Source organism: Frieseomelitta varia, unplaced genomic scaffold (assembly GCF_011392965.1).
Source record: "Frieseomelitta varia isolate USP_RPSP 00005682 unplaced genomic scaffold, Fvar_1.2 scaffold_460, whole genome shotgun sequence".
Lineage (NCBI taxonomy): Eukaryota > Metazoa > Arthropoda > Insecta > Hymenoptera > Apidae > Frieseomelitta > Frieseomelitta varia.
The window spans coordinates 210,649-224,883 of record NW_025110213.1 but is presented as its reverse complement, the minus strand read 5'-3'; the positions used below and the strand labels follow the sequence as shown (position 1 = coordinate 224,883).

At 35.3% G+C, this 14,235-nt stretch overlaps 3 protein-coding genes across 5 annotated transcripts in view; 1 reads left to right on the top strand and 2 right to left on the bottom strand.

Moving 5' to 3' along the window:
* The first annotated feature begins 164 nt into the window (after positions 1-164).
* LOC122532598 (lysoplasmalogenase-like protein TMEM86A) lies at positions 165-8,188 on the top strand. Of its 2 annotated transcripts, XM_043661500.1 has the most exons (6): positions 165-404; positions 2,500-2,663; positions 4,795-4,988; positions 5,343-5,458; positions 6,027-6,137; positions 6,242-8,188. In XM_043661500.1, exons 1-6 carry the CDS (start codon positions 384-386, stop codon positions 6,371-6,373), a joined length of 738 nt encoding a protein of 245 aa, XP_043517435.1. In that variant the 5' UTR covers positions 165-383; the 3' UTR covers positions 6,374-8,188. The 2 variants fall into 2 exon arrangements, with proteins under 2 accessions (XP_043517435.1, XP_043517436.1); XM_043661501.1 differs by lacking the exons at positions 165-404; positions 2,500-2,663 and adding an exon at positions 4,222-4,239.
* Positions 1,265-14,235, bottom strand: part of LOC122532595 (ubiquinone biosynthesis O-methyltransferase, mitochondrial) — a 21,630-nt gene continuing 8,659 nt past the window's right edge. Inside the window, exons 5-6 of the mRNA XM_043661486.1 lie at positions 3,971-3,973; positions 1,265-1,732 (exon numbers count right to left, since the gene is read on the bottom strand). Coding sequence (XP_043517421.1) covers positions 1,509-1,732; positions 3,971-3,973 — 227 coding nt within the window. The 3' untranslated portion in view covers positions 1,265-1,508. The remainder of the gene's footprint in view (positions 1,733-3,970; positions 3,974-14,235) is intronic.
* On the bottom strand, positions 7,850-12,032 carry LOC122532585 (intraflagellar transport protein 81 homolog). Of its 2 annotated transcripts, none has more exons than XM_043661465.1 (13): positions 11,531-12,032; positions 11,199-11,347; positions 10,877-10,988; positions 10,673-10,789; positions 10,530-10,589; positions 10,284-10,436; positions 9,765-10,043; positions 9,358-9,675; positions 9,090-9,240; positions 8,841-8,989; positions 8,691-8,771; positions 8,463-8,626; positions 7,850-8,352 (listed from the first exon to the last, which is right to left on the bottom strand). In XM_043661465.1, exons 1-13 carry the CDS (start codon positions 11,633-11,635, stop codon positions 8,256-8,258), a joined length of 1,935 nt encoding a protein of 644 aa, XP_043517400.1. In that variant the 5' UTR covers positions 11,636-12,032; the 3' UTR covers positions 7,850-8,255. The 2 variants fall into 2 exon arrangements, with proteins under 2 accessions (XP_043517400.1, XP_043517401.1); XM_043661466.1 differs by having other exon boundaries at positions 11,603-12,032.

Genomic DNA, 14,235 nt, shown 5'->3' with positions numbered 1-14,235 from the left:
CCATTAATATCCATTAAAAATCGCTTCAACTTAATTTGGAAAACAATATTTACCAGTATCAGATATATTGTTGCTGCTATATTCTCGTGCCGTTTGCACGATTGTTACTTCGTATTTCCCGCCGCGAAACAGTGTGGGAAACTTTGAGGAACGACTCTAAGATCGAGGAAAGAGAAACTAATTCCTATTGGCTATCGCGAACCGCCGTTGGAACGTTGACCAATGAGAAGCAATGTTGTTCACGCGGCGAAATAACTCTTCGGCCGCGGTGGGGGGAGCAGCCTATTGTGACAGTTGTGTGGCAGCTGACAGTCCAGTGGAAAATATCGCGTGTGTCAGGTGCATGTTATCGTTTAGGTCGAAAGATTGCCGTTTAATCGAAAATGTCTTCGCCTGCACAAGTGGTGAGCAATATTTCTCTTTGTCACGAACTGTTTCACAGTATCTAACGATTTCACCGATGAATCGTCCTCGCCGAATTCGCACAACTTCCCCCGATTGTCCGCGTCTTGACAGTTCTCAGTTGCAAAACAAGTTCGTTGTTTTCTCGTTTTCATGGGACAAGGTCCTCGAGGGATTGACTTTGCCCTCATAGCGGGGCACAGAGATGCAAAACACAGCGCGAGAAAACTGTTCCACCGAACAGCTGTTCTCTTTGTTTTAAACAAGTAAAGTTGTCTCCTTTCTTTTTTTTTTATTTTTTCTCTCTCGTTTCTACTCTCGTCTTTTGTTTACGAACTATTAATAACCAATGTTGGCAGTATTGCAGGAGTCACCCTTGTTCTCACGCGTTCGTTTCCGCCAGCTGGAACTAAAGAACACCGCGGAGGGCCCGGTGGACTCGCTTTTTGAAATCGATCGTCGCCGCCGTATCTCTTGCCGCGAGAATTACGATGCTTTCCGTTCACTCAGCCCCCGTTCGGCACTATACATAGTACATATAACGAAATGGCAATTGGCAAAAGCGACTGTGAATCAACTTCCCTCGATCTCACTGGCTTTCACCACGACGTAAAAATTAACACTGGAACCACCGACGGTTGAAGCACAAAATTTCAGAAACATCAGAAACGTTAAAACAAAAAGAATAAGAAAATGATGCTTTATGATACAATCTTGTAATACTCTACAGAAACTTTTATTTGCACGTTTTACAAAAAATCATTTAAATACATTGCTTTACATCTGTAAAATTGTCCAGAGAAATTATAAATCCGTCATTCTAACTGTTTTGGTAGTTCCAGTGTTGATTAAAATTTGATCAATGAATACTGATCGACTATCCTGAGCAAGATTCACCACTGGTCCTGCAATTGATCAATCAACGCGTGACGTTTCACCGAAACGCATTTTTCGCTCTGGACAAAGAGTGAAATCAGTCCTTGAGAACTGATTCCTTTTAGTACCATGCCATTTGAATCATCATTCAAATTGGCCGTTCTCTCAGGATCGTATCGTTGGAACTCACGCTGTTTTCAATTATTCGCGTTATTTTAACGTGCGCCGCGTTAATTTACAATTGCATTAATGTTAATAACGTCATTAACGCATAGAGGCATTCTTTCTATTCGGCTCGTGGACTTTAAAACCGGGACAAATATTATGATTGCACAGGGATATGGAACAATTAACGCAAAAGCATTGTGTTTTATCACGTTATGATAATATATGTACTGTTCTATTATCTTATCGCTCGTACCTCGTTTGTTTTTCCTCTTTATCATTTTTTTCTCTTTTTTTTTTCTTTGTCCCGTGCTAAAATACAAAGTTATTAACTTCTTCTCTCCCTTCGATCGTCCTGCGCGACTTCTTTAACTCGTTTGCAGTAACAAATGTCACACACAGTCACGATGCATTTAACCAAAAAAAAAAATCATCCTTTCTTAATTAACACTTTGTTTACTGAGACTCCTTTAACAATCAAGAAAACAAAATGTATCTTAACCCATTTGAAGCTTATTTTCGTTGACGCACCTCCTCGAGCAATTGGTGCCAAAAAAATTTTGCAAAACGCGTCTGAAATTTCAATCTGACTTGCAAAGCAAATTCTGTTTACCAATATTGTTTGTCTCGAAGTATAAGTATAATAACCAGGGGGCGTGTCTCAGGTTGAATAGTTCATTAATACTATATTAGAATTGACAGTTTTTTTTTTTTTCATGACCACAGAATTTTCACTGATTGGAAAATGTTGAATAACATTAAACGGTAACATTTGCTCTTCCCAGTTCCCAATTGATGTTGTTCAACTGAGGTAAAGTAAAATAAATAGAACAACAGAGAATTATACAAAGCGGGGATAGAATGACAATGGAATGGACAAAGTAGAAAAACAGAGGCGACAGGTTGATAAGTAATCGATACGTAGAGGTTTTGTTCAAGTGGGTTAAGAGAAAAGATAATTAGCGTTCGGCGTCTCGGTTAAGGAGGTGTTAGATTACACACCGTTCACGGTTTACACGCCGTCCGATGCCGATTTCACGATTTTGTCTGTTCCAGTTAAAAAGTGTCGGCCCAAAGCTAGTCCCGTTCTTTAAAAGCGTGTCTGTATATTTTATATTACTGGCCGAGCAGCCGTCCCTGCTGACGGCATGTTTCAAGTGTTTGCCAATTATAAGTCTTATCGTCTTTGTTCTGCTACATGGAATTAGTTTATCGCAGGAGTAAGTGCGAAAGAATTTTGCATGCGCCGATCCTTTTTCTTTTTTTGTCTCGCATCTTTTGTTTCCTAACTCGACTCGAACGCTCTCGTACGATAGTTGTTTCTTTCCTTTGTTTTTTTCTTTCCTTTCTCCTTTTTTTTTTTTTTTCTTCTTTTCGCTTCAAGAACGTGTTGAGAAATTGAAAAAAAAAGAAAAAGAAAATGAAACTCTGAAGCGGGGGAGAATCGTTAGAAACCCGCGCCGCCAGCGTCCCACGTGCATTTTTCTAATGACAAAGCCGGAAGATGATTGACTGGAGGTAATTTAATTCACTTCCGTGTTCTCCCGTTTTTTTTTTTCTTTCTCTATTATCGACCTGCACCCTTTGCAGTGGCTCACCAAAGTACGTACGCAGTTTCTCAACACACTCTTCGTGAAGAGATTAAAATATACATGTATATATATTATTCAATATTATTATATACAATATAATATTATATTCAATATAATATGTTGTATATTATTATACAATATAATATTATATTCAATATTGTATATTATTATATACAATATTATATATATTATTCAATATTATTATATATATTATATGTATATTATAATATATAGATACATATATACACACATATATTACATGTACATTATAATATAATATTGTGTGTGTATGTATATATACAAAGATATATATAAAACAAAGCATGTGATCTTAAACGTACAGTATCTAATTAAAGAGGCATGTTACATTATTTCGTGTAACTGTACATTTTCAGATTTACGTTAATATCAAGTATAGTTGTGTATCAACGAGGCAACAGACACAGTTACCCAAAGGATTTTTAAAAGCACTCGAATGCTTTTGTGAGCCACCAATATATATATATATATATATATATATATATATATATATATACACATTTTGTATCGACAAAATGACACTTAGCAAACGGAGCGGAAGAAACGAATTAATCGGGCATTGTGTTACATTTCCGTGGCTACTTGTAATAGGCGCTAGCTAACATTTGTCATACGACCTCGCTTACACGCTTATTTTCAGGTCGCTTTTTTTCCACCCTTCCGCCCACTCTTCTTTTCCTTCTTCAATCGGTGAACTTACCACGGCACAGTCTTTTTTTTCAAACGTCCCGCCAGTTTCGTTCTTCTCTCAACGATTTCCGCACTCCACAGATCCTCCTCGCGCGAAAATTCTCTCGGTCTCGCACAGTCTTGTATGAGCAGTTTCCCGTTGGGAACGGAGAAGAGGATCGATTTATTACGAGACAGAATATAACGTTCTGTGTCGGCCTTGTGACGTACTTACCGATGATTGCTCTTCTTCCTATGTAATGTACGAAACGTTCTCTCTCTCTCTCTCTCTCTCTCTCTCTCTCTCTCTTTCTTTCTATTGCGTTTCGACGATCGGTAATATATATATATATATACATATATATATATTATTTCTGCAATATTTCAAATAAACAAATATTTATATATGTACGTATGTATATATCGTTCAAAAAAAAAAAAAAAAAGACGAACATTGATCGAAAAAATATTACGACCGAAAAAGTCACCTGAAAATGTAAGTGTAAGCTGGAATATTTCTTCACTGCTTCTCTCTCTGTGTGCTTTTTTATCGCTTGAAACCTTTGGATTCATCGTCAGAGCTGGGCACTATTTACATACCTGAAACATACAGTTTGATTGAATTGTTCGATGACAATGTATCGTCGTTATATCATGTGAACGTTATATATATATATATCTGTCGAGCGAAATATGCCCATTTCTGCCATGATGGACGTGACGTTCTTCGAGGAAATATTTGTATCAATATTTGTATGTTGGTAGTATCAACGTTCATAAATAAGTGAGAAAGAATCATCATGGGAAATCTGTCTCAATATTAGAACTACCTGGAAGAGTGAAAGAACAAAAATGTTGATTAAATTAATTAGCAATTAAATATTATTAAAGTTAATAGTCGTCTAAGGAAACATTGTATGTTAGGTAGTTCTAGTATCATCGTTATTGCTACCTTTTGTTCTAACTTTTTGTCAAACATTGCTATTTCATTTCGCTTGGAATGGCATCGAGTATTCTAAATACGGCTGACCGTTTCATTCTTTTTTTTCAGATACACATTTTCCAGGCGAATATTGACAGGGTTGATATTCAGTTGCATAGGAGATGCGTTATTGGTTTGGCCCAGTTGTTTCACCCCAGGAATGTGCATGTTCGCACTGGCTCAGATCATGTACATCAGCGCGTTCGGTTTTATACCGCTTAACATAGCGCTAGGTACAATTTTATACGCGATGTGTTCACTAGGTAATTCATTAATAATTCTCAATGACTCTTCATTGTAAAAAGGCACACGTGCCAATTGAAGAAACAAAGTACAAAGATGTCTCAATAACTGGAGGGGAAAAAAGATTGAAACTTAAATTTCCCATTTATGCGAACAATGAGATTTGTAAATTTGTCAAATATGGTTTCTCCGAGAACGAGACGTCTTGAAAATGAAAGAATTCCACTTTGTACTCTTCGCGTAGAATCGTCCTCCTTCCCTCGCCAATTACTCTCTATCAAGACTGTTGAAACACCCTGTTTGAGAATTGAAGAAACCTCGACAAAGTACAGCAGAAAGAAAAAAAGAAAAAGAAATCAAATTGTATTTTTCAGTCATATACGCTTTAATGCCTGGTCTGAATGGAATTCTGGTGATCGGAGTACCGGTTTACACGGTGTTACTAACCACCATGGCGTGGAGGGCAATCTCCAGAGTACAATTTTACAAAGTACAGAGAATAGAGAAGTACTACAGAAGAAGAAAAAAAAAAAAAAAACAAAAAGATCGTGCTTCATTTACGCACAGTGTTTTTCAATCTATCTGGATACTTCACGGGTCACTTGACTTGCTTCCTCTCCGCTTTCACGTGGTATAAAGTTAACAGTAAATGAATTAAGTTGCATGTTCTGTAATGCGGTGTAACGTGATCCACTGATCCGCTCGAAGGGTGAAGCGAATTATGTGTGTACACGTGGGAAACAGGATGGCCTACACCTTGACCACGTGTGCGCGCATTTTCTTCCTTTTTTCCATCGGCGGCGTCGAGAGGGGAAAAGAATCTGCGTGTTATAAATAAATTATGAGTCAAGAGAACTTTTTATTAAATTATCTAGATTAAAGAAGATGTATCCTCTTACACAAAAGGATTCCATCGAGACACTCATAATGAACAAACGAAGCCCTTTAGCAAACTGAATGATCCAACACTGGTTGAAGAACACTGTGTTGAAGAACAAGTAACTATTTTCATCATACGAAATATCCATCGAATAAACCTTTCGTATTTCTTCCGCCAGGAGTTATGGACGTGGACTAAATTATGCAGCTGCATCGGCAGTATATGTTTCCTCATATCTGACACGCTACTCGGATTTCACTATTTTCATACTCCACTACCGTATTCTCAGGTATGTATACGGTGATATTTGTGGTATGGTATCAGTTTGCCCGATTCTTTTCTTTTTTTTTTTTTTCTTTTTTTGTTAATCCGTCAAGATGTTCTTTTTTCCAGGTTTCTATAATGTTAACGTATTATGCGGCTCAATTGGGGATAGCTTTGAGCGCGGTTGGTTCTAAAAATAGTAACAATAATAATAACAATATTAGCAACGACAAAGACGACGCAGCCTTGATCAAAGGTTAAAAAGGAGTTTCATCTTCTGGTTGTAGGCGAAGTGAATATTACGTTATACTGCTCGAAATAATCCACGAGTTACACGAACGAGAAAATAGCCTAGTATCGTTATTGAAATTCAGTTTCTCAGTAGCGTTTGAACTGAGGCTGTCCAGATATAGATAATACAAATCTAGCTATTTTGAGCAGTATATTACAACTAGAGATACCTACACATAGATTGGTTTTAGCGTAATCGTTGTTTTGAAATAGGTATAATGCACCTCGTTAAAGGATTTATGGGTAATGTCGTAAATCTAACAGTCCTGAACACTGCCACTTTCCTAAGGCAAGAATTTTTACCTGACTATGATTCATTGTAGTCGACATTTATTGCATTTAACAATTGTTAACTATCGGGTCGTTATTCATTCCGTTTCTTTTCGACGTGAGGGAGGAGATACGCATTATATACATACTTTGAGAAACGCTGTAAATCTTTTATGTGTAACCGCATAATATTACTCGGCGGACGGTTAGAATGATATTTGCAACTGCAAGAATTTTTTTACTTCAATCGTACTACTGTAATGCTCAATCTGTAACGTTTATTCATAACTGTTCACGCTCGTCTGTTATGTCGTTACGGGCGTTGAATATTAATAGAGACAAAAGATTTCAGTATTTCTAACTATAATTAACTATCAACCCGAAACCTCGGGTTCCTTGTAGTATTCTCAGAAACGTTGAACATGCAGTTTGTGTGTCGTCTCGTGATACACGTTGTAAATCAAAAACGCATTTCTTTGTACAGTAGCGGGTAAACGTGTTAAATATCACGTGAACATGTTAGTTAAAATGTGTAGATAGCACGATTTACTTGTTAAAAAGGAAACTGAAAATTTTAGACGTTTTGCTACTGTTGTTTGTCTCGTTTTGCATGATATTGCAAACGAACCGAGACAAAGAAAGAGAGAAGGAAAGAATTGTTTAAGAATTTAAACAATTTTTTGACAAGTATTTTACTATTGTTTTACTATTGCATTTATCAAGATTATCATAAACATTAGACAATAGTATAGCATTTATCCCAATTACGATAGGCACCAAGTGGAACATCCAACTCAAACGACTAAAATATTATTTTTCCAATGAAACTATCTTTTATATATATATCAATGGGACGAAGGAGAAGTACGATTTCCCCTTTTCGGAGTACGCAATAATCGACTAGTACACGTTCACACGTAGATCTCGATGACATATCACTTAATATTAATGATTAAAGTAATCATGTTCGAATTGTAAAAAAAAAAAAAAAAAACGAAAGAACCTGAATTCTTTAGTATGTACAATTAGAGCTGGATAAAAATGAATTTGATGGCGAAAGAAAAACAGATTCATTTCAAATAAAGACGTTGAAGTGCGAATATGCTTTTTTGTTAAGAAGAGAAACACTTGTTACTTCACAGTTACAACTTCATTGGATTCAGCTCTTTCGACACATATTGTAAAAAGATATATTTAATGTATTTTAATACAAGAACATGTACAAGCGTAGCATAATACCGTTTCGTGGAATACATTTAGACGTGTGTATTTCAGAAAAGAAATTTTCGTAGAAATGTGATATTTAATATTTTAGAGCGCATACTTCTATTTTCTTCAAATTAATTGATTGTTGGTCTTTGTGAAACTGACGTTAAAGAATGTTACTCAATGAAGGTTTACACTTTGTAACTCTATTTTAACTACATGCAACTGTTTCAATTTGATTCGTAGATTGCTAAGTGGAAATGTGCAAATTTAAATTGTATTTTTTACGTGATTAAAGTTTTGTTAATTCGACCAACTCCATATCTTTATTACCAATAATGGCACGAAAAAAAAAACATTTATTCTTCGACAGATATTACTGCAAGACCAATGTTTCCGCTCCTCCTCGTCGTACGACGATTCCATTCGACTGTTTACTTTCCTCGGCGCACTTTATTTTACACTTGAACACGCTAAAAAGTAATACATACGTGTGAATATTTCATATTCATTTATACATAAAATATATAAATGTTTTGAAATATTAATTTTCTGAAATAGAATATACTATGCTTTCACTTACGATAATACATCGTTCCACATCTGCGTTTGTTTTTCGTTTACCACGGTGGTTTGTTTTAAACGTTCTTTCTCCAACATTAAATTTTTTAACTTCGTTTCCTCCGCCTGAATGGCAGAGTTTAGTTCCTCCTTAATCTTTTTACCAGGATCAGAAATTGTTGGATCCTATACAACGCAATACTTACAGACAAACAACGAGACAAACGAAAATGAATTGAATTTAACAAACCTCTACGTTTCGTTTTATTCTTTCTTCCATATTCTTCATTTTAATCATAAGATTCCGCAGTTTCTCCTTCTCTTCCACATCCTTTTACGCACAATTATAATATTCACTGTATAATTAAATAAATTTTAGGAGACACGAGAACTTAATTACCTTTGCTATTTTCGCTTTTCTATTCTCCAGTTCAGACTGCAAATTGTTAATCGACGTGCTCATGCTTGACTCTACTTCGTTTTGCGCTCTCTTCACTTTTTCCTGCTGCTGTTCGAACTCTCGACACTTTTCTCTCAAACTTTGCACCTCTGCGTTATTAAAAATTTTCAAATTCCTCATTTCGAATACATCTTACACGTATATATACATTTTTTGTTTCGCTATATTTTTACATGTGTGTTTTATTACCATTTATTAATGGGACCAATCTCGCCCTAAACGCCGATATGTCACGAATCAGTTGGAGATTCATCGAGGACGCGTTATCCTGCGTGAAATTTGCCGGAGTGTTCTTCTTCACGGTTTCCAATCTTTCTTTCGCCTGACTGTACTGATTATACTAACCAGATATTACCCAATAATGTTATTACATCAATAAATTCAAATTACACCAATTAACAGATACTAGCACCAGTTGCTGTGTATGATCTGCAATAAATAAGAAAAAGAAGTATACTTGATTTTCCAAGATGGCAGCTGTCCGATGCAAAACACTGTTCTCCGCGTTAAGCCACGTCAGCTCGGATTTACAATGTTTGTAAAGCGTTCCCCTGGTTTTCAAACGATTTATGTACTTCTTTAACTCCTCTCCCTTCGGGATAACGTCTTCTACCGCCATTTTCGACAGTTCACACTTCTCCTGCAATTTCTCTTGCAGCTCCTCCAAGGAGCCCGTTGTCTTTTCCAATTTGTCGAGGACGTTCCTTTTGATATTGGCAACCGCGGCCGCTTGCTGCCGGAACGGCTCGATTTTATCGATATTGCTCTTCGAAATCTGTATAAATCAATGAGAAATAAGTTCTATTCCCTGTCAAATTTAACGAACGTGAAGCTAGTGGATAAGTGAAAGATCTCGAATTCAACCTTAAGCTCTATCAAATTCTGAATCTCTTTGCCGACAGTGTCCAATTTATTTCGCAGAGTGGTTATCTGGTCTGGGCTCAAGTACGGATACTGTTTCACCGCGTTCAAAGCCTTTATGTGATTCTTCTTCGCGTGTATCTCCGCCGGCAATTTTTCATTCACGACTATAGTCTGGACGGTGATCACCTCGGACGAACGTTGCAACAACGACTGAACAGTGACTTCGTTCTTGTCTTTCTTTAGAATCTCCAACTCTCTCTCCAATCTTTGCAGATTGGTCTGCAAAATTGTTTCAAAATTTCTGTCAGAACTGAATTTAACATGTTGGAACGTTTGAATTTACTTCGCTCTACGCGAGATCAAATCAAATTCATTATATTATATTATGTTATATTATATTATATTATATTATATTATATTATACTATATTATATTATATTATATCATTATATTCATTATGTTATTGAACGTTGTTGTATCAACGTTCTTATAAATTTAAATTATCCAGAGTCTCTGTACTTGTAATCTGGATATTATTTCTCTTTCTTGCTCCTCTTGCAGCGCGAGATCGCGTTCCTTGTCTTTCTCTATTCGCAACGCTTGTGCGGCGTTCAACAAGTGCATCCCGCTCTCGGCTTTCGTTTTCATCTTCTCTATACGTATCGTTACCGCCTAAATCAAGCATTTAATTAAAATTAAAGTTTAAACTCGCAAGCAAAAAGGAAAAAAGAACGAACAAAAATCCGTGAAGGAGTATACCCTTACTTCTTTCTCCTTCTCCATCGTTTTCAAATCGGCAGTGAGCTCACTGGCATTTTCGAAACTCTAATCGTAAATAAAATGTTAGAGGTACTACAAATGCTTGTGCAATTATCCGAAGTGTTGTATAAATGAGCCTGATCCTTTACCTTTCTACCGATCTCCCTTTCCCTGTGCACCGCTTTGAATCTATCAATCAAACTCGCATACTGCTCGTACAAAGCGGAGACCTCTGGCTCGCCTAAATACTCACCGGGCACCTCCAGCTAATTGACAATGACGTAGAAGAGTAGGGCAGAAATAATTTCAACCGTGTATGTGTAAAAATAACTTTAAGAGAAACGTGTATATACCTTCACTAGGAAACGCGATAAGTAAACCCTTTTCCGAACAGTGTCTGCATTAGACAGAAGCCAGGTGAGGATAGGATGAATGGTGTCAGGATCTCCGCGAATCAGACCCTGTCTGTCCACGCATAAATTCATTATGAATAAAAGTAATCGAGGAGTGTTTTTCAAGTGATGTTCCAGGTAATTAACTCACAATTATACTTGGTTTTAATATTACATTGAAAATACTATTAAATGCATCTTGGACGTATAGAAATCATTCTTAATAAGCTTCATAATTAATAAAAGAAGAAGTGAAACGAAAGAAAAAATTGCAGATTCTTGCCTGAAGGTCACTGGATCTGTTTGAGGGTGATAATGAAGAACACGGAGGATGGACAAGATATAAATAGAGGTCTCTTCAGGAGTTTCACTCTTTGCGTCGCTGGCATTGACATTTTGATCCTGTATCTTAATCAACACTTCCTTCAATACCTACAATGCAACTAGCATGAACAAACCCAGCCCTCACATAACATCGTTTGAATTAATTTACGAATAAAATTCTCAACTCCATTTTCTTAATTTCAACTATCTCATTCTACTTATGTTTCCCTTTTAGTCAACAATTTATGGATCCTCGACAAGGAGTTGATTCAGAGTGAGTTAGATTCTTACTTGAAGCAGTTCCTCTGGGCTCAAGGAATTGAAATAAATGACATTATAATTGCGTCCCAACAATTTGTTCACCTCGGTGACAATGAACTTGGTGTTCTCCCTCATTGTACGTCAAATTTCTTCTTCTGTTCTCGTGCAAAGCTCAGGAGCGACTGGAAGAATGTTTTGTTGTGGTCTGTCTGTTGTCCTGGTAACTCCCTGCTACTGAAAGCAAAACTCCACGTGGAACACGAAGGAATTCCCTTTGATACGACGTGTATTCGAATCAGGTGATCTCTCTGCGTTGACCTTTTGCTCGAATTTAGTCACTAATTAAATCTGCTGCACGATCCCACTTTATCGGTGATTCTTCGAAAGGTCATTTGATTTTCAACTTGCTGTGATCGTTCAGTGCAACTCTCTTGCATATTGATTTTGCGGCAATTTCTACGCTAGCTGGCTTAATAGATGCAACACATTAATTATTATGTAATAAGATATTACGTACAGAAGGAGCCATTGAAATTGATACAATTAACCATATTGAGTATTTCGAATCAGAAATGAAACAGTGTGGTAATAATAGTACTATTATTCGAGAAATTATATAATAATAATAATAATAATATACTTGATATTCTGTAATAATTATTATATACATATAAAAGAATATTAAAAATTAATCTTTTAATCATCTTTTCGTTTTCTTCACCAATATTTCTTTATGGTAAATAATTATCGCATAAACAATATTATGATATAATTATTATGAATAAAGAGATAGGATCCCGAATGTGGTTTCAAGAATGATAATTAGCTTTATTAAAAAGAAACTTATCGAGACACACAAGATCATCAATTAGCAAACAATGACAGGGAGTTGTATTGCCTCGTTTTTCTTTTTTTTTCATTTAAATATATTTTCAAACATAACGTGATGACTTTTCTTTCTTCCTTTTCATCATATAAAATTGCAGGTGTGGTTACATTTCTTTTTTTTTTTCTTTTTTCCTTCTTGGGTAATCGTACAATTTTGAGATACATAAAAAAACTTAGAAGTTGATAAATTCACTCTATGTTATAATAACATAGTGAATATAGATTTGATATCTTGTGGGAATTGAGATGGTTCATCAGCAGTGTGTGGACTTATCTGAGCATAGGTTTGTTTCTTCGCAATGCTACACTGAACTTTTTAAAATTCTCCTATTTAACAAACTTTCAACACTAAGTAAGTGTGTTAGTTTTTCAATTACATATTCTTTACAGATGTCACTACAACAATTCTTCGTTTGCTTTTTATGTGCGTTAACACGTAAAAAAAGAGAATATACATCGAAGATGAGATCAAAGGGAATACATGTTCTTCTGGACATTTAGCGTGTATCATAATCAAAGTGTATGTGATTAATTCTGTCCCGCTTCTGCTCGCTCGCTCGCTCTCTCTCTCTCTCTCTCTCTCTCTTTCTCTTTCTCTCCTTTGATGTAATTTGCTTTTTTAATGTTAAAGGGCAACGTTTTCTGTTAAACTCTTACAATAATGTTGCGTATTATAAAAATGACTCGTGAAATCTTATAAAAAGAACCATGCAAGTCATATACTTGTGACGATATTTAATAATCAGTCTAAAATTTGAACAATGTAGCAACGTTGTGATAATCAAATACTGCATGAAAAATCGTTTGAAGATTGCACTATATATAAATAGTATAATATATATATATATGTATAATCTATATTTTATCATATATATAAGTACCGTAATATTGGGTATTGGGTGTTACATAAAGGATAGAAATTTAATGAGCTGAATATCTATTCCTTTCTTTTCTTCAGGAAAGAAAAATAAAACGAAAAAAAAGTTAGAAATAAAGAGAAAAAAAAATTCCCTAAGTGTATATTGCCTTGAGAACAATACATTTTGCAAAATTTCGTGTGCACAATATATATATGAAAAAAAAAAATTAAATTATGACAATGACTCGATTTGAATATTATGCAACATCTTACTTAGTACTGTGTAAATATAAATAATCGTTAGATTTAAATTTACGATCAATGAGACAAAAGCTTAATAGCTTTCTCTTTCGTCCGCCTTCAATCCTCGATTTGTTTACAGAAGTGTCACAGAATTCAAACAAAACTGAATTGTTGATGGTTTAGTCGATAACTTTTTCTTTTTCGCAGCATCACAGAATCAAGGGACAATTTACAACATTATGTAAAATAATCAATCAAGGTTTGGCTTACATTCATTATTGAAGACTACTGGATACAGTTTTCCTCAAGCATAATAAGATAATAAAAACCATACATGAATTTGTATGAATGTTACATTATACTTATGTGCATTTAGTGTATTAAACACTAAAAATTTATTAATTTAAAATCGCCAGTATTGAACTCAACTTTGCATTATATATACCTAATATAAAACAAGAACACAACAAATTTTCTGGCATACACAATACATTTTAACATGTAAGATCGTATGTCAATTGGTTTTCTTTCACTTTTTTTTTCATTTCTTCTCATTCAATTAATCATCATCTCCCTACCCTTTTCTTCTCCTCGTAGTTTCTACAGAATTTTTCGTCATTGTCTTATCTCCTGAGATAAGTAAAACAGTAAAGTCAATAGTACCGATGATCGTTACATACTTTTATCTTCTATACTTCTTTGTTTAACTGGGAGTGCGTTTTTTTTGTTTTTTTTTTTTTTTTTT